The sequence below is a fragment of the Fundulus heteroclitus genome, chromosome 20 (genome assembly GCF_011125445.2).
Source record: "Fundulus heteroclitus isolate FHET01 chromosome 20, MU-UCD_Fhet_4.1, whole genome shotgun sequence".
In the NCBI taxonomy this organism is placed as follows: Eukaryota; Metazoa; Chordata; class Actinopteri; order Cyprinodontiformes; family Fundulidae; genus Fundulus; species Fundulus heteroclitus.
The window spans coordinates 44,876,779-44,899,611 of NC_046380.1; the positions used below are offsets into that span (position 1 = coordinate 44,876,779).

The 22,833-nt window shown below is 39.5% G+C and overlaps 1 protein-coding gene across 4 annotated transcripts in view; it reads left to right on the plus strand.

The window, feature by feature from the left end:
* Positions 1-22,833, plus strand: part of plxnb1b (plexin b1b) — a 207,681-nt gene that overhangs the window by 130,714 nt on the left and 54,134 nt on the right. For all 4 annotated transcript variants that reach the window (XM_021321950.2, XM_021321952.2, XM_021321951.2 and 1 more), the window contains 6 exons: positions 961-1,143; positions 2,927-3,055; positions 3,352-3,452; positions 10,539-10,671; positions 14,848-15,004; positions 21,980-22,088. In XM_021321950.2, coding sequence (XP_021177625.2) covers positions 961-1,143; positions 2,927-3,055; positions 3,352-3,452; positions 10,539-10,671; positions 14,848-15,004; positions 21,980-22,088 — 812 coding nt within the window. The remainder of the gene's footprint in view (positions 1-960; positions 1,144-2,926; positions 3,056-3,351; positions 3,453-10,538; positions 10,672-14,847; positions 15,005-21,979; positions 22,089-22,833) is intronic.

Genomic DNA, 22,833 nt, shown 5'->3' on the forward strand with positions numbered 1-22,833 from the left:
TGGTGGTGACTTAATTAAAAGTTAAGGAGTCCTAATGAATTACCAAGCCATGTCCTGACACTGTTCTGTCCTTTTATATTTATGGCTAAGGGTTCACATTATAGCACATGTCAGCACAATATTCATGAACCGTTACAGCCTAATCACAGGCTTCTACCAGCCAAGGTCCAGGCAGCTTGTATGACATATTCACAGACCTGGCTTCTTATTTTTTTTACATCCCATAGTAAATTTTCCTTGCATGACGTATGCTCTGGTGTTTTTAGAGATATTTTATGTTTTGGTGAATATGTGGTGCAGTTCTGCAGTAAGGAACAAAGGGTTATTTTACACTTTGTTTCGTACATGAAGGGTCAGTATCGCTTCAAGGAAAGCCCTAAAGGAGAACTCCTCCTATTACCATTTTAATATGGAATTCATCAAAACAAGTTGCTTTCAGAAGCCAGAGTTCTGGAGTTCATTGCCTCCGTTTCTCATTACTAATGAAGAGGAAATGAACCCAATACTATATTTTCTAGTTCAAAAATACACTTTCTGCAACAAAAGAAACCAAGGCAAAAGCAAGGAGAGGCAGATTTATTTGTATAGCACATGTCAGTGCAAAGACAGTGCAAAGTGCTTTACAAGGACTCTTTATTTCCAAACTGGGAAGGCAAAACTAAGTCCTGTTATAGCTTTATAGTCAATGTGTTCAGTTTACTATTGTCCCCAAACCTCAAACTGCTCTCAGAAAGTCCTGCTGGAGTTTTACCATCCTCAAAAGGAGCACTCTTTGTGTATACTCTCTGAGAAATTTATGACAAATTGGTTCAAAGTGTTCCTTTGGAACCAAAACGAGTTGCACAGTGCAGAGTTTTCTTTAATATATAGTTGAAATGACGTGTTTTATTTTTAATCTTTGACCTTCAGTGACTTGTTAGACTATCTTCTAAAACTTCTGCTATGAATTTTCACCTTTAGAACACCCTGGATGCCTACCCTTGTGGATCGGACCACACTCCCAGTCCCATGGCTAGCCGGATCCCTGTGCTAGTAGAGACAATACTGGACAGCCCATCTGCTCGGCTTACTGCTGTGGCTGTGAGCGTGAGGGCAGGACACACCATTGCCTTCCTTGGAGACTCCAAAGGGAAAATCCACAAGGTAACAGACCTGTGTGGATTTCTGGGTGTTGATTATAAATGTACTTCAAGTCATGAAACACTTTTAGTCATTGAAGTAAAACTGGTTTGGTGCAAAGCATATTTAAAGCCCATCTGTGTATTTTGTCAAATGAAGCTGACATGTTGCTGTTGCAAAGTGGTGCAGAGTTGTTCTTTAACAGTGTTGTTGGCTATAATGGAGAATTTCTCACAGTTCTTTCAATGTATCATATTTATGAATTTATCATCATTTTTGACTGAGCTTGGAACTTATAAGTTGTATTTACAAAATGAAGAAATATCTAAAAGATTTTGAAAGAAAGAAACAAAGAAAGAAAGAGAACAATTTCAGCAATAATGCAGTTTAGTGTTGGAGAACAGTGATTATGTTGCATATGGAAGTACTCTGGGTTCAATATATAAAGTAATGGCCACCTAATAAGCATATAGGATGTCAAAGTAAGGTTCATTTGTGGGTACTTGACTTAGTCTTTTTCCAATCATGATTAAATTATTTTTTCGTCAAACCTACACACAAGACCCAACAAGGACAGTAAGAAAAAAAACAGCCTTTCTTTTTTTGTAATCTACTAAAAAAAACACCTGTGCATAAGCTTTTACCTTCCTTTGCTAATTACTTTGTTGATGCCCTTTTGGCAGAAATTAAAATCTCCTGGGGCACTTTGCAGAGAGCAGGACTGATTTAAAAGTAACTCATCCATTGACAAACAGCTTGTTCCTGACAGATGTAGAGTGTGACAGCAATATTGTTAGGATTTTTGAAGAATCAAATGTGGTAGTCTCTATTTAGATCACAGAACAGTTTGTCCATCAGACTCAGTTCGCTGACAGGAATGCTTCAGATAATAATTTTTTCCATTCACTGCATCACATCAGCACTCGTGCACTACCTTAAATCAATGCATAGCTATATATATGCACAACATGTATATTATTATATCTAAGTGATATATTAACTTTGTTTCTAGTTTTTAGCTATTCAACATGGACATACTGTTTTTGACTTGTGATTTAAATTTTTTTGCTCTCCGCTGCCGTAAATGGACAGTTACCCTCAGGGTGTCTCTATCTGAATGATCCGTCTTGAATGTCAGCTTGGGGGTCAGGGATGGACCTTGGAATCAAAATACCAGTGATGATATGAGGAGTTTCCAGGCATAGAAGACCTCCTGCATACAGCCGAGTCTTTGTCCTCAGTGGTGAACTGTAGCGAAGGACCCTGCACAATCACAAGTCGCACAGTGGCTCCATTAACATATCTCTATTTTGACGTCAAGCAGAAGCAGCTCAGCTTCAGCTTGTGTGAGACTTTTTTGTACATAGCAGCATACTGTACTCTGGTTGTGCACCGTCACTGCTGAGTGGCGGACATTCATGCACACATTGACAGCCAGCCAATTCCGACAAATTTCTGAGGTTTTGACCATCAACAAAGAGGTGGAAAAGATTCACTCGTAATCAAAAGAAGTTTGCAGATCTCATTCTTCAAGATTTTAATTTTGGTTTTAATTTTACTGTGGAGAAAGAACACAAAAACACATAAGGAAGTCTAAAGGGATAAAACTAAACTGCACGCTCAGCTTCATGCCTAAAACAGTCAGTTTTTCTCCTGTTGGTAGTTTTTCTGTCTCACAGTTCTGGTGCTGCCTGCTCTGCTGTTTCTCGCAGTGATGTGTACTGTAGCCAACACAGTGTAGCCACCTGCTCAAGGGTTGATACACCAGAGATGCATGAGGGGAATCTCTTGTGGCTCTTTTCCTCAGGTCTTCTTGGGGCCAAATGGTGAGGTGGAGGAATATTCTGTGATCTCCATCCAGAAGAACGTGCCTATCAGCTCAGACCTAATTCTGGACGAGAAGGAGGAGCATCTGTTCATCATGACCCGTAACATGGTACAAAGACAGCTCACAGTTACTGCATGCCTGCTGCACTTTTTTCCACCCCCTTTACTGTGTGTGTGTGTGTGGGGGGGGGGGGGTTGCGAAAAGCAAAGAAGGAAATTACTATTTGGTTTCTGCTCCAATTATTTTAGCAATGTGCGTGCAGTTGGGATTATTCCAATGAGCGTATTCACATTTTCATTGTTGCACGGGGGAATGTGGGTCATCTATTGTTTGTAATCAGATTTTTAGGAGCTTAGTGTGGATGATTTGCACAAACAAACGTGATTGTTTTGTCCTGGTTCCAGCTGCAGAAGAGGCCTGTGGCTGAATGCCAGCAGCACCCAGACTGCCACTCCTGTCTGCTTGCCCATGACCCGTACTGTGGCTGGTGTGTCCTGGAGGGAAGGTGAGATAAGCACCAGCTCCCATCCAGCAAGAGGAGTCAACAATAATCCTTCAGTTAAAAGCTAATTATTTAATGCTTTTGATGTCACAAAAGCACTAAATAATGATCAATGACCAATGTGACTATTATGTTATTCTGAATTAGTTTCTTTTTATCTTTATGTCTCCTTTGGGAGAACTTGACTTTGGACAGAAGGTTTTACAGCACCGGCACACACTGGACTCATCATTTCTCTACACAGATAAATCAATAAAATAATTCCTTACAAGAAGCAGTAATCCATTAAAAAAAGTCACTAAAAACACTTTTTAACACTTATTAACAACAACCTGCGAAAGACCGGCGACCTGTCCAGGGTGTACCACGCCTCTCGCCCATTGACAGCTGGAGATAGGCACCAGCACCCCTCGTGACCCCACAAGGGATAGACGTGTTAGAAAATGGATTGATGGATTAAAAACAACTGGTTAAAAGAATTCTAACTGAAAACAGTGAAAATTGCCAAATTTAGTGTACCCCTGGTTAAAGAGGAGTAAAGTAACCCTTGCCCCTCCTAGGTTATTGCATGGACCATCACAGAACCAAGCTAATGGCCAAGTTAATGAACATTAATTATCTACATGACTGTAAGGATTTGCATGGCAAAGCAAAAACCTTAGGGACTTCAAAATGACCGGTATAGTGCAGAAAACACACAAAAAGGGAAAAAAATCAGACTGAATCCAAAAATTGTAGAGCTCCGTTTCTTTTTTATAGATATTTGCAAAAAATGTGAAAAGGCAGACCTTACATTAAACAGCTTAGGAGCAGGGATTCCACTTTCTCCAACAGTGCAGGACAAACAAAAAACAGACACTCCCATACTGCAATAACCCAGCTTTTAAAGCACCAGCCTGTAACAACTAACAAGAAACAGGGGTGAAAACCTTTACAACAATTACAATTTCTATTTAGGGAACAAACTTAATTAAAACCTCTAGAGGAAAAACAAAAAAAAAACAATTTACATTCAACTTCAACATATCAAAACAATTCTACAAAAACTAAAACATCTCCCCTCCATCTCAAAATGGATTTTCCCTCATGAGGCTGATTGACAACACCAGGTCCTTATTAGCACTGCTCATGGGCGCGCTTCCATGGCAACACCTGACCAGGTGACCTCAAAGAAAAAAGAGTGGTGAGAACAACAAAACAAGTTCATAAAGTTACATCAAATACAAATAAACTTAAACCTTCCCCCAAATACTCAATTACTTTAAAAAACAGCAAATGCCTGTTTACATTATTTGTTAGTGAGGGGGTAAATCCCTCACAATGACTTTTTAGGTTTCCTCGCTGTCTGATCATCTCGTACTAACCACTCATTATTGAGCTTAATTGATGATGGGAGGAACAAGTGTTTTTACATCTCCGTGTTGATCATTACCAGGGTTCTCACCAGCACATTTCAGCATAATGGACCGTTACGCTGAAAGTTGTCAGTTACGCAGAAATTAGACCGTTACACTCATAAAAAGTACGACACGGAACAGTGCACCATGGATGTTTGAGAGCAACATAAAAAAGTCAGTAAACTCTAGAACAGCTGCTATAAACCTCCCAAACCACGTTTGCTAACACTAGTTTTTATTAGCTTGACGAACAGCCTCCTTCAAGCTGCACTACGCAACGCTCCGCTTTGGGAATGTATCCAGGGAACGAAACGACACACCAGCACGCACACCAACCTTCCAAAACACTACATGAGCGCACCCCCGCCAGTGGTCCACCATTATGCTGGGGAAAAAAATCCTGGTGAGGACCCTGATTACATAATGTCAGTGAGGCAAAAAGATTGGTTACAACCAAAGTATTTCTACAAATCTTTTTGCTATCTTTAGTCCCATTCAAAAAAACATGCTTGGTCGATCATCAACAAAACATTTCAACTCTCAAAAGCAACACAAGTTTTACGGGCCTTTTTTTACAAAACCATAGTGTTGTAGATATTTGGCGACATCTTATTCCTTTGACCAAACAGTATTCCTTTTTTTCATCAGTACATGAAACTTATTCACAAATTGATTATTGTTTTGTTGACAAAAAAAATCTTCATAACGTTAAAGGATACAATTACGGTAGCATAGTTATATTGGATCACAGTCTGCTGATTTTAGAACTTAGGTTACCAGATGAGTCTCGTATATATGCATGGAGACTTAACCCTCTCCTGCTTTCTGACAATTCATTTATGGAGTTCATCTCTAAACAAATTGACATATTTTTAGAAATAAATACTACCCCTGATGTGTCATATAGCACAATATGGGAAAGCTTAAAAGCTTGTTTACGAGGTCATATCATATCTTATTGCTCCATGACAAAAACCAAAGACAGAAACGCCTGACTGAATTAACAGATTTAAGGGCACAATTGGATCATCTACATTCAAAGCATCCTTCTCCAGACTAGTACAAACAAAGAATGGCACTGTAAACCGCATTTAATTTAAATTCAACGCAACATGCAGAGCAGTTGATTCATAAGTCAAGGAGGTTATGGTATGAGCATGGGGAAAGGCCTCTAATATTTCAGCCCACCAATTGTGAAAAACAGTAGCAAAACATATTATTTCAAACTCAAGACGGTCACATTACCGCTAACTCTCAGAAAATAAACTGTTATTTTATTCTAAGCTATATCAGTCTGAGTCTTTAGACTCACCTGAGCTCTTTGATATTTTTTTTTGAAAATATAACTGTTTCAACCTTAAATTCAATAGTTAAAGATCAGTTAGATTAACCTATCTCTATTGAAGAAGTTAAAGTTGCAATAAGCTCAATGCATGAAGGGAAATCACCAGGGTCTGATGACCCTGTAGAATGGTTTTAAAGCTTTCAAAGATAATCTTGCTCCGTTTATTACGGGATATGTTTACTTGAACTTTATTGATCTCACAATGGAGAAATTCACTTCACTGCATCTTAACCGATCCCCTTGGGGAGCAGTGGGCTGCCATGTGCAGCGCCTGGGGAGCAACCGGGGATTAAGGGTCTTGCTCAGGGACCCAGAGTACCGGCAATGGGGATCGAACTGGGTACTTGCATCCTTCTCTGAGTGCAAGCGCGCTGCTCTAACCACTCGACCACAAACCCCTCCTAATGTGTATAGAATTATGTTTTATGTATTATGTTTATACAATCCCTCAATGCTCAATGTCTTTCGCCCACTCTACGACTGGCAACTATTTCACTAATGCTTAAGCCGAACAAGGATCAATTGGATTGTTCATCCTACCGTCCCATATCATTGTTAAATGTGGATTTTAAAATATTGTCCAAAACATTAGCTACTTGTCTCAACCACAATTTACCTTCTCTGACAGCTTCAGATCAAACTGTATAGGCTTTTTAAAATTTACGTCGCTTTATAAGTATACCACATACACAGTCCTCCACAATGTCAGAAATGGCTTTATCACTCAACGCTGAGAGGGCATTCGATAGTTTGGAGTGGGACTATTTTATATTCTGAACAAACTTCATTCCATGGGTGCAGTGACTCTACTCCTCCCCATTGGCTCATGTTAGAACAAATTCTCTGTATTCCTCTTATTTTCCACTCCACCATGACACTAGACTGGGGGACCCTCTGTTCCCTCTGCTTTTTGCTTTGTCCAATGAGCCTCTAGCTATTAAATTAGGAGTAGAAAATAAAATAAGGGGCATTTATAGAGCAGATACAGTTAAACTGTCATTGTATGCATAAGACAGGGGTTAAAGTTCTCTGTCACTGTGACGGATTTCCATCCATCCATCCATCCATTTTCTGAATTGTTCTGTCTAGCATTTTTTTAATAGTTTTAACCTGAACTTGCTCTTAACCAATGAAACCTGGCAGAACCGGGACATTAGCCAATCAGAAAGAGAGTAGGGCGGGTCTTTGAAAGCGGACAACTGCTAGACTCACCTTCATCATTGTTCAATCATAACTTTTGGAAGAGCATCTCAATCTGACCACAGATGACATAAATTAATGTAGCGGTGGTCAAAGGTTTTCTTTGGATTTATGTGAACCAGCAAGTCAGAAAGTTCAGGGGATTGACCATCTGACAACAACTTGCCCTCGGTAAATGTGTGCCTGTCGGCACTCTAGCTGTTAATTAATGAGTTTCCACCTGTGGCCATGTCACCTGTCAGTGTTTATTCCCCGCCTTCCAGTAACTTCGCTGATAAACACGGTGACCAACCAGGGATCACTATTTTGTTTTATTTAAAACTCAGAGTAACGCGCTAGCTCAGGGTAATATAGCATGACGTGGGTTTTTTTTGGGGGGGGGGGGGGGTTTGAAGAAGAAGGGTCGGAATGTGAAACAGTGTCCCGCATCTGACTGGGTCTGATTTGGAACAAGCAAAAAAATTAAATAAATTGCACCTGCGCTTTTCTGAACCAAAGAAGGCGCAATATACACAAAAGTGAGCTGCTTATAATAAATACTAAAGCAATGAATATTTAATTTACTAATTTTAATTTCAAAGTAAAATCTAACTATTTGACTTACTTAGGGGTTAAATTAACTTGCCAGTATAAATCCCTCTATGAAAATAACTTTGCCCGTCTTCTTCAAAAAACTTTAAACAAAACTGAGAGAGATGGAATAATTTAAAATGAATATATTACCAAAATACTTATATTTATTCCAATGAATTCCACTATATTTGCCTAAAAAATATACCACAATTTGTAACACTAGACAAATTTATCCTAACCTTCATCTGGAACAATAAATCAACACGAATATGTAAAGATTTCATGCAGCTGCTTCGACCATCAGGTGGTTTAGCCTTATCAAATTTTATTTTTTTATTGGGCAGCGAATATACGCAATATGCTCTACCGTTATTAGTGATTCAACTTTAACATGCTTCTTCTTGGGTTTCTATGGAATCCTCCAGCTGTGGAAAATCATCTTTATCGGCTTTACTTTGCTCATCACTCCCTATAGAATTGCACCATTATAAATGTAACTGTTTTGCTTTATGACTCTCTCGGGATTTGGGTGCAATGTAGGACATTTGGGTTGCATACAATATCACAAGAGGCACCAAATCATTTGTTTCCACCCTCAATGACTGATTCAGCTTTCAAATTTTCAAGTAATAACGGATTATGAACTCTAAAAGATTTTTTTTTTTGTGGAGTGTTTATTTCATTCGCACAAGTGACTGATCAGTCACTTGTGCCCCCAAATTCTTCATTTTACTTTCAGCTATTAATTTTATAGCTGATAGATATAACACGTTTCCAAATTTACCAGGGACAAATACTTTGAATAGTATATTGATAATAAATGTGTATAAAAAGAAAGTAATAAAATAAATATTTATTCATTTTTATTAGAATTACAATCCCCTTCACTCTTTATTATAAAAGCACACTAGGAAAGAAATTTGGCATTTAACATTTCAGAGGATCTTTGGGTTTCAATACTGCAAAGGGTACACTCACCTTCCATTGCCAGGTATTGTCTTCTCCAATTCAAGGTTCTCCATTGACTGCATATGGCAGACTTTTATTCAAATATTGATCCACTTTGTAATTGTTGCAAAGTAGGCATTGGCTCACTTATATACACAATTTGTATAAGTTACCAAGTTGTCCCAAACTTGGTAAGGATTGGACATCTATTTTTAATACTTTCTCTGAGGCATATAAGATCAAGCTGGCTCTTTTGGCATTGACTGCCCTTTTTGAAATTATACCCCCTGGTGTTTCTGTTGTCAAAATACATTCCAGTGCTATTTCTTTTCTTTGCTTGCGCAACAGCTTATACTATTGAGATGGAAACAGGACAGCCCCCCTACGCATGACGAATGGATTGCAGATATTATGAGGTTTCTGCATTTGGAGAAGATATGAAGCACTTTAACTAGTTCATTACTTGTGTTTAACAAAACATGGCAACCATCCTTGAAATACGTGCAAACCTTTAAAATGCACACTATATCATAGAACAGTAACCAGTGTTAAAGATTGGGTTTACCGGCCTGCTGTTACATGTCTATTGAAAATACATCTTATCCCGATTCCGGATTTGGCCACAAGTGAGAAAACATTAATCAAGAGGTAGAACAGTTTAAATGCATATTTAATTCATAAAAATTAAATATGGAGACAGAGTATACATTTACCAATCAAGATGATTTCACCGCACGGTCGAGAAGTCTGTCTGAAGTAAGTTTTGGACAAAGACTCTTTTTATCAACTCCTCCTGCTCGCTCAGGGGGAGGAGGACTTACCCCCTCTCCTTCTGACCACCCCCTCGGAAATAAAACTGAAGCTGCATGTTATCTTACGCTGGAGCAGGGAGAGACAAACATCACTATGCTTAACTAAGATATTTTCTTAACACCAGCTACATAAAGTCTTAATGGTTAACTACTGACCCAATTGTCCATTTTACTTTTTTTTGTCTGTTTACTGTTTTTTTGTTTGTTCGATTGTTTTGTTTGCTTTTATTCAAACTCCTTGATTTACATACATGCCCATGTTATGTTGGGGTGAACAATTAACAGCTATTAGTACATACTGTATATTGCTATTGAAAATTGATAAATAAAACTGAAAAAAACTTGCTAATTCTGAACGGTCTCTCACTATTTGCTGCTTCTCTGCATAATCTGTACTCTACAAACTTTGTTGTTTGTTGAGAATACTATTCAATCAAGACTTGATATTTTAAAACTCAACCTAGTTGGAAGAAAGGTTCTAATCATTTATTTCTCACAGGAAGCTCAAATTGACCTGTCCTGATAGATTTAAAAACACTCTTCTTGCAGAACTGGAAGTACAGAATTTTTAACACCTGGAAACAATTTTGCATCTCTCATAGAGATTGAAATGTTTTCTATGTCTCTAACATCTTGGTCTTCTGCACTTTTTGCTATTTTTCTACCATACTTTTTCATTGTATGGATTAAAGTGATACAGTTTATTGTAGCCATTTTAATAGGCCAGTTTCCTTACTATGACAATAGAAAGCTTGACTCCAGAGTAAGATATGGTGAATATAAGAGACAATGTATTATTCTGTGTTGCCTGCAGGTGTGTGCTGGAATCTCAATGCAGTCGTGGAAGCCAACAGGGTCAATGGCTGTGGAGCTTCGACATTGAGCAGCAGTGTTTGAGCGTTCAGGAACTGAACCCCTTGAACATCAGCAGGGAGGAGCGCAAGATGGTAAGTCCACCACCATCTTCATTAACCTAGACAGAACTGGAAAACAAAATATAGAAGCTTGAATTAAGAGCAACATTATCATCATCATCATCTCCCAAAAGGTTACCTTAAGAACCTTTTAATGTTTCAAAACATGCAGATTTGAAAATTCTTTAAAGATCCTGCATATAAATACAATGCCATACATTTCACTATTTAACAAACTAAAGTCTGTGAAGACAGGGAGAACTTGTCCCAGCTGACATTTGAACCATGCTGTGGTGAGGTAGCAGTGCTGACGGGGTTAAAAACTTTCAAAATGTTACTGGTTACAGCAGCAAGCTGCTCCATCCGCAGAGCAATAGTAATGTAAATGTTATTTAAAATAACAAATTACATTTAGTTACATTTGAATAGCATATTGAAGGAGCCTGTCTGGGCAGCCTCAGCAGAATACCATAGCTGGATGGTGTTATGTGTTCTTTTGCTCAAACTGATCATTCTCATACTCCCATCTTATACGGTTCTAAATCTTATCAAATAAACAACAATTGTAAAACATAAATTAATTTATTTCCAGGTGAAGCCCTCTCTTTGTGTGGCTCTTCAGTGTTTCCCATAGGTTCTTACTTGTCATGGTAGACATTGTGGAGTCGCTTTGTACAGTACAGTCTTTGTATCACAGACATTACTCATACTGGAAATCTCACATATCAGGTGATAATTTTTTACACTGAATACTGTGTATCAGAATTTTACCCTGCCCTGGTCTCTAAGTTATTTGGGTTTTGCTTTTTTAACCTCAGAGTGTCCAACTTTCTGTTATTCATACAATTCAACCAATCAAACCAACAAGAAAAGCAACATGCTAGCCAACTACTCAGAGAGGGGGGCGGGTCACTACATTTGTAGCCTATTTGGAGATGGATGAGGTCAAAACATGGGAAATTGGATGCGATATGCATTTGTATTCAATGATGCATTCACTTGCGCTTGGAAATCTGTTCCCATATTCGCAACGAACGCTAAGACTAAAAGAGGCTCTTAGTGATGTCATCTTTGGAAAATTCGAATAATACGATTTTTCTTAGAATTTTACCTCGGGAAGGTAAAAGTAGTTCACAAAGCACCCTAAGCCTTGACAGAGCTCCTAATGTGAACAAATGCTTGAACTAGTGAGGAGGACTTTTAGTGAACCTCTTAAGCAGGGAAGATGGTGGAAACAGAGAGAGCTGATTGGCTGATCCACCACCTAAACAGTGAGGAAATGAGCACATAAACTTGTTTAACAATCATACAATTATCTACATAAGATCAACTTTGTCGTCCCCATAGGGGGAAATTAATTAGTTTCAGCGGTCAGATGGGTTAAATGTGGAACTCTAGTTGTGTAATTTTATTGAGAATAAATAAATAAGTAAAATACTGAATAATCATGAATAAAAATCTGAGAAATGTACAAAGAATATAGTACAGAGGAATGTTTATATTATTTCCAGAAATGCTCTCTATAAAAATGTTTTAGAAGAAATTTAACAAGTGACAGAAAAAAATATATATATTACTACACACTTTAGACAAGATAAGAGGTGAGAAAGTATTTTCTGTATTGTACATGATTATGTCAGTAGTCTAATTGGTCATATGAAGTTTGCTTCTGTTGATGTCTTCTCCTCTTCTCCTCTTTTTATTGATGCACAGAGCGCTTCTCACTTTCCAGGCTGGTGCCTTTTTATATATTTATTTTTATGTGCAGCACTTTGGTCAGTATCTATGTTGTTTTTAAAGTGCTCTACAAATAAAATAACAGTAACAGCACCAAGATATGCAGAGAACATAAGCAGGTTTTTTTTCCATTTCTTTGAAGAAAAGTATCAAAGTAATCATTGTTGCACCAGAAATAATAACTAGAAAGATAAAGCAGGTCCTTGGGCCGCTTGGCTCTTTGGCTTCTATTAGAAACCTTGAGATGACCGATGATTCAGGTTTTACGCTTGTAAATCATGTCAGATCTCTGGTTCGTTGCTGTTTATACCATCTGCAAAACATTGCCGAACCCAGCACTGTTGTCTTTCATCCTGAGATGGAAATTTTGCTTTTGTTTCTTCACGTCTGGATTATTGCAATGCGCTTATGTCTTACCAGGACCTTCCTAGACCAACTGCAGTATGTACATAATGCAGCTAGGCTCCAGACAAGATCTGCAAAATGTTCTTATGTGATTCCACTGCTCAGTGGAGCATCATCTCAGTTTTGACTTGGAGAGCTCTGCATGGACAGACACCAGTGTACAACTACACTCCCATTAGGGCTCAGGTCTAGTGATTAAAACCTGCTGATTGTCCCCCATACTAAATTGAAAACCAAGAGAGACAAAGCTTTCTTTTCTGTGGCTCCAAGACTCTAGAACTCCCTTTCTCTGAGTCTGAGATCAGCAGACTCTGTGGTTTATTTTAAAGGCTTTTCTTTTAAATCTGCTTTTGTTTAATTTTGCCTTGTGTGTTTCTTATCCTCTGTTTTAAAGCACTTTGTGATTTTTATCTTGAGAGGTCCTATTTAAATAAAGTTTTACTTACTTGCAATAATATCGAATAAATGAAGTAGTAAAATGACCAGTGTGGTGAGTTAACATAACAAGCAAATTAAACTGATGATGAGGATGTAAATAAGGTGTGTTCAAAAATTTAATGCTGTGTGACAATTATTTAATTTTGCTAAGTTTCATCACCATTTCTCCGAATTCTTAATCCAGTCTAATCGGTTAATTTCCCTTCATTGATTACTAGTAGTGCATAAACCCATACATTAAGTTCAGGATATATCCAAACCACTCTTTTCACAGATCTTTAAACAGTTTGAACACCATGGAACATTTTACTTCCACAATTATACAGTAGTTTGTGTTGGTCTGTCACATAAGACTCCAATGGAATACCCTAAGGTTTGGAGTTATAACAAAATGTTAAAAAAGGGGGAGTGAATACTTTTGATAAGGCATGGTATGCCCGTCAGATTTTCTTTTAATCTGACTATTGTGTCATTAGTTGAATGAGGCCAATCAGTATCTGTTTTAAACCCTTTTAGGGTTGGGAAATGATTTATCTTGACAATGAAGAAAGACCCATCCATCTTTTGCTGTTAGCATTGCTGGGATGGGATGTCTGCCTGCTGATGTAGCTTCCATCACCACATGGTCTCCTCATTTTGATAATTGTTTCTCTCCACGTTTAGTAAGAATTTAAAAGTAACACGCCAAAATAACTTGGGCCATATCTTTGTTTCTAAAAGCTTTTGTGATGTCACGAAGCAGAAGGATCACTGAGTTACCATTCAGAGCCTTAAAACCAATAATTTCTCCTTTTATGAACAAGTAACCAGTGCAGGGATTTAAGGATGTATGGAGTTTTTGACCAGCCAGTTACTTAAATCACTGATCTTCGTGCATTCCTAAAAATATTGGTTCATAGAGGTAAACATCTGTTCATTTAGTATAATTGCGTGCTCAGAGAACTATATTACATTGCACATAGCAATGCTGAACCTCTCTTTGATCATCTAAACCAGTTGGTTGGACTCCAGCACTTAGACCTGGCCTTGAACACCACTAATACGGAGCAAGTCTCATCATTTTGTGGGTTTTCTCAGAGCTTTCACAGCTGCATTGGTCTGATTATTTACTTCAGTTTTTTTTTTTTTTTTTGGGGGGGGGTGGGCATGCATAAATGTTGACTATCAAATTGAAGTTAGTAAGTGAGGCTGCTGATTTGATGAGTCATTCAAGATTCACCCTCCTCATTGTTCACCGCTATCTTTTATAGATTTTCGTAATGCATTATACTTCCCCAAATATCACTTCAGAAGTTCTGACCACCTCTTCTGTTTTTTTTGGCATCACCTCTCTACAACTTCAGAATGTGTCCCCTAACTTAGAAACAGAAACCTTCTGCCTACATCTGGCAGGAGTAAAAAAAATGTTATGACTGCATCAGTTTCTCAAAGGGAGGCTCCTAACTATTTGCTTAGTTAAACACAGGTGGTGGCTTTAGTTTTTCCAGACAGAATATCCAGCATTTGTTTGTAATTTACATGTGGGTAAAGACCGAGCCTCCCACCTGACTTTGTTTGCATGTGTAAAGTGGTTGATATGCAACAATCCACTTGCAGTTTTCTACAGTGCCAGTGTTTCCTTCTCCTCAGGTGTCCCTGTCCATTCCAGGACTTCCGATGTTGGAAAAGGGCGAGTCCTATTCCTGCTTCTTCCAGGACAGCCACAGTCCTGCCACCATCACTGAAACTGGAGTCACATGCCAGTCTCCAGACTCCAGTAGAATACCTATGGTGACTCCTGGACAGGGTGGGTTGAGCTCATTCTGTTTAGATATTTAAAATGCACACCTGAAGTGAAGATTGAACTAAACTCTGACCCAAGGCAATAATTGTGCACTATTCTGACTAGTGTTTGGTGCTAGTTGTGTTTGGTTGGTCTTAGCTTCCTGCTGAAAGATTTTAATTACTGGTATGAGCTTTTTGGTTTTGTGACTTTGGGATTTGGAGCCCTGCTGCATTGGTATTAACCTTTGACTGTATGCGTGCATGTAATGTCTGTTGATGCAACCACAGCTACACACAGACATGCACAAACACATTCCATTTTCATCTAAACCAGCTCAAACAGTGGGGTCTAATCTGTATTTTAATATGCACAGTTCTGCTTAAATCTGTTTCATCTACTTTGTAATTGCATGTGGGCTTCCTTTTATAAAAACATTGTAACAACAGAATCAGGTTCACATCCAGCAACCACAAAAAGCATCCAAACCATAATCTAGAATATAAATCTGGATCACTTGGAAAAAGCCATTTGTAACACAGTCAGCATTTGTAATACAATGACTATATTTGATTAAAGCTTTTAGGGTTTCTCTATCAGTTGTCCTTTAAAATATAGTTATACACACACACACACACACACACATTTATATGTTTGCGTGTGTGTGTGTGTATATATATATATATATATATATATATATATATATATATATATATATATATATATATATATATATATATATATATATCCGCGGGTTTAAGATATGTCCCAAAATCAGTTCGTCCCAAGTTTTTACGTTGGAGCCATGACTCGAAGTTCTCCGCCCATCGCGGAATATTTAGGACACAATCGCAGGTGTCCCGGCATATTTGGTGGCCGTCTTGGACTAAGGACGTGCGTGAATATGTTCTAGCTTGTCCTGTATGTGCTCAGAACAAGCCTTTGAATTGGCCTCCTTCCGGTCTGTTGAATCCTTTACCTATTCCCAAGCGTCCCTGGTCTCACATCGCTCTGGACTTTGTTACCGGACTCCCTTCATCCCAGGAAATGACCACCATACTAACTGTTGTCGACCGATTCTCCAATTCCTGCCACCTCATCCCGATACGAAAGCTACCCAACGCCCTACAGACTGCACAACTTCTAATAAGACATGTATTCAGGCTTCATGGAATCCCCACTGACATCCTTTCTGACCGGGGCCCCCAGTTTGTCTCTCAGGTCTGGCGGCACTTTTGTTCTGCTCTCGGTGCCCGCTACACTCTCACCTCCGGATATCACCCTCAAACCAACGGCCAAACCGAAAGAATGAATCAGCAGTTGGAAACCACCCTTTGTTGCCTCACCTCCTCATCACCCACCGACCGGAATAAATTTTTGCTAATGGGTCGAGTATGCTCTCAATTCACACATGTCATCTGCAACTGGACATTCACCCTTTTGAAATAGCCCTTGGATACCAACCACCTCTCCTACCCGCTGGTGAACTCCGGATACCCCTATCATCTGTTAATGAATACATCAATCGTTGTCAAGAAACCTGGAGATCCACGGTCACTGCTCTCACTCACACCGCAGAGCAGAACAAGAGGTTCGCCAACCAGCACCGTGTTCCTGCCCCCCAGTATCGCCCCGGTCAGAAGGTCTGGTTATCATCCAGGGACGTGTTAACTAATCCATCCGCTTAGAAACATGCGCCCCGATTCACTGGACCCTATGGGATCGGATCCGTCATCAGTCCTGCCTCCGTTCGTCTGCGCCGGCCTCCTCACTCCCGGGTTCACCCCACCTTTCATGTCTCCCAGATCAAACCAGTAATTCACAGTGAACTTTGCCCTCCTGCCGAACCCCCTCCACCCACCCAGGACAGTCAGAACCCCCGCATCCTCAGGATCGTGGACGCCCATCAATGAGGTAAGGGGTATCAATACCTAGTCGATTGGGAGGGTCGCGGTCCTGAGGAGCGCTCAGACAGATGGAAGACGCCAGAGTGTTAAACCAGTCGTGGTATGCCGTGGCCTCTGACCTGAATCCTGAACTCCGTATTTTGTGAGTCGTTTTTGAAGCCCGTTTTTGGACTAATGTTTTTGTCTCCTGTTGTTCTCAGTTTTCGTGTTTGGATTTACAGTCATGGCCAAAAGTATTGAGAATGATTCAAATGTTAATATTTACAAAGTCTACTGCTTCAGTTTCTATAACGGCATTTTGCATATACTCCAGAATGTTATAAAGAGTGATCAGTGAAGTCAATATTTGCCTAGAAAATGAACTTTATCCCCCAAAACACATTTAAACGTCATTGCAGCCCTGCCTTAAAAGGACCAGCTAACATCGTTTCAGTGATTGCTCCATTAACACAGTTGTGGGTGGTGATGAGGACAGGTCTGGAGATCAATCTGTCATGATTAAGTAAGAATGACACCATTGGACACTTTAAAAAGACGCTGGTGCTTGGCATGAAGTCAATTCAATTCAATTTTATTTATATAGCACCAAATCATGAAACATGTCATCTCAAGGCACTTTACAAAGTCAAGTTCAATCAGATTATACAGATTGGGTCAGATTATACAGATTGGTCAAAAATGTCCTATATAAGGAAACCAGTTGATTGCATCAAAGTCCTGACAAGCAGCATTCACTCCTGGGGAAGCGAAGAGCCACAGGGAGAGTCATCTGCATTGTACATGGCTTTGCTGCAATCCCTCATACTGAGCAAGCATGAAGCGACAGTGGGAAGAAAAACTCCCCATTAACGGGAAGGAAAACCTCCGGCAGAACCGGGCTCAGTATGAACGGTCATCTGCCTCGACCGACTGGGGTTACAGAAGACAGAACAGAGACGCAACAAGAGAGACAAAAAGCACAGAAGCACACATTGATCCAGTAATCTGTTCTACATTAGATGGTAGTAGCGGGTGAGCCGTCTTCTCTGGATGATGTCACAGTTAACAGAACGCCAGACCAGGTGTACCTACTATGAAGATAAAAGAGAGAGAACAGAAAGTTAAAGCAGAAATTACAACACGTAATGCATAATTGAAGAACAATAGGACTCTATAGAGTGAGAAAATTAGATCCAGATATCCTCCAGTTGCCTAAGCCTATAGCAGTAAAACTATAAAGGTAGCTCAGAGTAACATGAGCCACTCTAGTTATAAGTTTTTTCAAAAAGGAAAGTTTTAAGATTAGTCTTAAAAGTAGACGGGGTGTCTGCCTCACGGACCAAAACTGGGAGTTGGTTCCACAGGAGAGGAGCCTGATAGCTAAAGGATCTGCCTCCCATTCTACTTTTAGAGACTGTAGGAACCACCATCAGACCTGCAGTCTTAGAGCGAAGTGCTCTGTTAGGAACATACGGGGTAATCAGAGCTCTGATATATGATGGAGTTTGATTATTAAGGGCCTTATACGTTAGAAGAAGAATTTTAAATTCTATTCTTGATTTAATAGGAAGCCAATGAAGGGAAGCTAAAATTGGAGAAATATGATCCCGCTTGTTGATTTTCATCAGAACTCTTGCATCATTGTTTCTCTTCTGTGAACCATGGTTATCTCTAAAGAAACACGTGCAGTCATCATTGCACTGCACAAAAATGGCCTAACGGGAAAGAGAATCGCAGCTAGAAAGATTGCACCTCAGTCAACAATCTATCGCATCATCAAGAACTTCAAGGAGAGAGATTTCATCCATTGTTGCCAAAAAGGCTCCAGGGCGCCCAAGAAAGATCAGTAAGCGCCAGGACCGTCTCTTAAAAGTGTTTCAGCTATGGGATCGGGCTACCAGCAGTGCAGAGCTTGCTCAGGAATGGCAGCAGGCAGGTGTGAGTTCATCTGCACACACTGTGAGGCGGAGACTCTTGGAGCAAGGCCTGGTCTCAAGGAGGGCAGAAAAGAAGCCACTTCTCTCCAGGAAAAACATCAGGGACAGACTGATATGCTGCAAAAGGTACAGGAAGTGGACTGCTGAGGACTGGGGTAAAGTCATTTTCTCTGATGAATCGCCTTTCTGATTGTTTGGGACATCTGGAAAACAGCTTGTTCAGAGAAGACGAGGTGAGCGCTACCACCAGTCTTGTCTCATGCCAACTGTAAAGCATCCTGAAACCATTCATGTGTGGGGCTGCTTCTCAGCCAAGGGAGTCGGCTCTCTCACAGTCTTACCTAAAAACACAGCCATGAATAAAGAATGGTAGCAGAATGTCCTCCCAGAGCAACTTCTCCCAACCGTCCAAGAGCAGTTTGGTGATGAACAATGCCTTTTCCAGCATGATGGAGCACCTTGCCATAAAGCAAAGGTGATATCTAACTGGCTCAGGGAACAAAACATAGAGATTTTGGGTCCATGGCCTGGAAACTCCCCTGATCTTAATCCCATTGAAAACTTGTGGTCAATCATCAAGAGACGGGTGGAAAAACAAAAACCTAGGAATTCTGACAAAATGCAAGCATTGATTGTGCAAGAATGGACTGCTATCAGTCAGAATTTGGTCCAGAAGTTGATTGAGAGCATGCCAGGGATAATTGCAGAGGTCCTGAAGAAGAGGGGTCAACACTGCAAATACTGACTTGCTGCATTAACTCATTCTGTCATTAAAAGCTTTTGTTACTCATGATTGCAATTGTATTTCTGTACGTATGTGATGACATCTGACATACACACATGAAAACCAGAGGGCAGCAGATCATGTGAAAATATAATATTTGTGTCATTCTCAATACTTTGAGCCATGACTGTACTCACCTACCTTGACGTCATGTTCGAAGAACCAGATTCACAGAATCCCTGCCGCTCAGATTTTGCCCTGCATCTCCCCTCATAATCTCTTGGTGTTACCAAGCCGGGCTTGAAGCCCCCTTCCCTGGATTCTTCTGGTTCACCTGCAAACTCTCTGGTTACTCCGTCTGTTCCTTTTGTCTGCTGTGGTGCGCTCCAGATCCCTCGCCAGCCTATCATCTGTCAGCCCTCCAGTCACTACCACCTATCGCCACCTACGAGTTACGGTCACAGAGTTCACTCGTCATTATTCTCCCCGGATAGGTCAGTCCTGCCAAATGGTAAGCGGCGCAGCTTCTGGTGTTTTCCCCTGGTTCATTCACACGTAACGTTATTCCTTTTTCTTTCCGTAGTCGCTCCAGTACTGATGTTCAGGCCTCGCCTGAGCCACACGCTGTGTCTCTTCCCGCAGCCTGAACCTTTCAATAAACATCTTAAAACTGTGCTTTTCTTCTGTTTGTATCTGCATGTGTGCTAAACACTTAAAAACCACGATTTATATTTATATATATATATATATATATATATATATATATATATATATATAGAGAGAGAGAGAGAGAGAGAGAGAGAGAGAGAGAGAGAGAGAGAGAGAGAGAGAAAACCTTTTTTTTTTTTAAAAAAAAGGAGTCACAACCACCCCGTTACACAACAAATAAAGCAATACTGAAAAACATTAAATTCAAAACTAACAATTTCCACATTTAATTTATTTTATTTAACTAAATTAATTGAACAGATTTCATTTTCAGACACTTTGCAAGACAACGATGTCTGCTGCTTTTCCAGCTCAGTCAAAATGTAGTTTAAATCTGTCCATTGAATGCCTATCTAATCAGTCATGTTTGGATCCAAGTGCAGTCATATTCCATCCATCCATTTTACAACACACTTATCCCTATTGGGGTCGTGAGGGGTGCTGGTGCCCAGGTTTGTGAATAGCTGTTTATCATGGGATGATAAAGGAACATTCAGCAAGGTAAAATGATTGTAAGAAACTACAGCAAAGATTGATAACATTAGGCCTACCCTGTGGATAATAGTATTACATAATATATCCTACAGAAAGAGAAACTATATCTATGTAAATATTAGGGCTTACTCTTAAAGATCAATGTTATTTAGGAAGTGAGTCCTTGGCTTATTTTCTAAAGAAAAAATTGTGAGGATGTCCAGAGATTTTGATTACATCGAAGCTTTACTCTTGATTTTATTAAATTTGTAGTTAAGAGGCATTTCTAAGACACTAAGAAGATGCAAAGCATGGCAGTATTATTGAGAAAAATCTATCCCGGCCAGCTATCCGGCTGCTCCGTTTGATTGATGTCTGTGTTCTATGTAGATTTTGTAGGTTTATTTTACATTAATTATTTAGGCTTATTTGATTAAATCTGAAAACTTTGCTCTTGTCATGGTTAAATCCAAAGTTTCAGAAGAATATTGAAATTGGAAATAAGTGTCTTCCCTTTGTAACCTTCCTTATGACCAAGCTAATCTAAAGCTACAGTAAAGCTAGGAAACCTTAGCCTGAGCTTGTACAGTACAGACGCTTCTGTTTTCTGAGAATGAAACTCCAAGGGAGCTTATCCAGCATCTTGCAGTGATGGAGATGTAGAGTTCTGCTGCACTTTAAGTTCATAAAGCTGCTGGCTTGGCCAGGTCATGCTTGGAAAGAAGGTTTGGATCTCAATGTAGTTTTTTTTCCTGGTTAAATAAAGGATACTAAAACTAAATCAGAGCTTTATACAGGATTATGGAAATTTGGGAAAAAGATGATGGGACGTGGGATTGGAAAACACAACCAGTATTATGGTTCGATTTTATTAACTTCAGTATTTGTTTCTCTCACTGCAGCCACCTTATGAGCTAACCCAACAATATTTCCAGAATCATCCAGCACTGGGTTTCCTGTTGCTGGCAGTATTCTCTGTTTGAAATATGCAGCTATATTGAACTAAATGACGAGCAGAGAAACCTTGGAGGCTTAAACGCTGCTGTGTTTATATCTGCTCTGTCTGGTAAGAGGATAAAACATCCACATGGGTTTTGTTAGTCTTTCATATGCTCCCATCTTTGTCCGGATATAGACTCTGGGAATGAGGGTTCATAAACCTGGCCAAATATTTTCAAAGCTTTCCTGGTCCAGCTCAGAGAGGAGGTCTGGCTGGAGGTGTTGTTCCTAGGACTTGCTCACTCTGTCTCTCTCTGTGTTTTGCCATCAGATTTTGTCACTCTCACCTTGTCTGTTCGATTTGGAGACGTCATGGTCACAGCGAGGGATTTCACCTTTTACAACTGTATGGCAGTTAAGCAGCAGTCTGGGAGCACTCCGTAAGTTATAAGGAAGCATTTAATCTCTTCTATCTTCTTCTGGTCTCCTTTCTTCACTGGAGGTTTTACTACTTTGTCCTGTTTTCATGTGACTTTTTAATAAATATTGAGTATAACATAAAAAATAATTAAATAAATACAAGTGTTTGTTGTGTTTTCAACAGACATAGATGACATGTTTTGCGGTATGTCATCATTGAACTGCTGGTGTCCTGAAAACGACGTTGGTTACATTGATAACTGGCGAACTTTCTGGGAAAAACCTGGTCTGATCTGAAGAGACTGCATCCATCCTGTTTTGGATGGTGCAGCTCTTCTTTCTAGGAATCTGACCAGATGTATTAGTTCTCCAAAATGCTGACAACCCAGAGTCCAGACCAGGTACACAACTTTCTGCAGCCGCTGTGCTGTTACCCACCCATTACCCCATTAAGACAGTGTATTTCCCACGGCCAAAACTAAACTGATTAAGAACTTATCTAAAAGGAGCAAATCATAAAAATCTCATAAAAGTAATACTACTGAACTTGAACCAAAAATTAAAACAATTAAATGTGGTTTATTAAATATAATGTCTCTCCCTCCAAAGACTTAGTTAATGAATTGATTTCTGATAATCAGATTTATTTATTTTATCTCACAAAAACCTGGCTGCAAGAGGACTACATTAGTATAAATGAGTCAACTCCCTCTAATTATTTAAATTTCCACATTCCCAGAACTACAGGACAAGGAGGAGGATTAG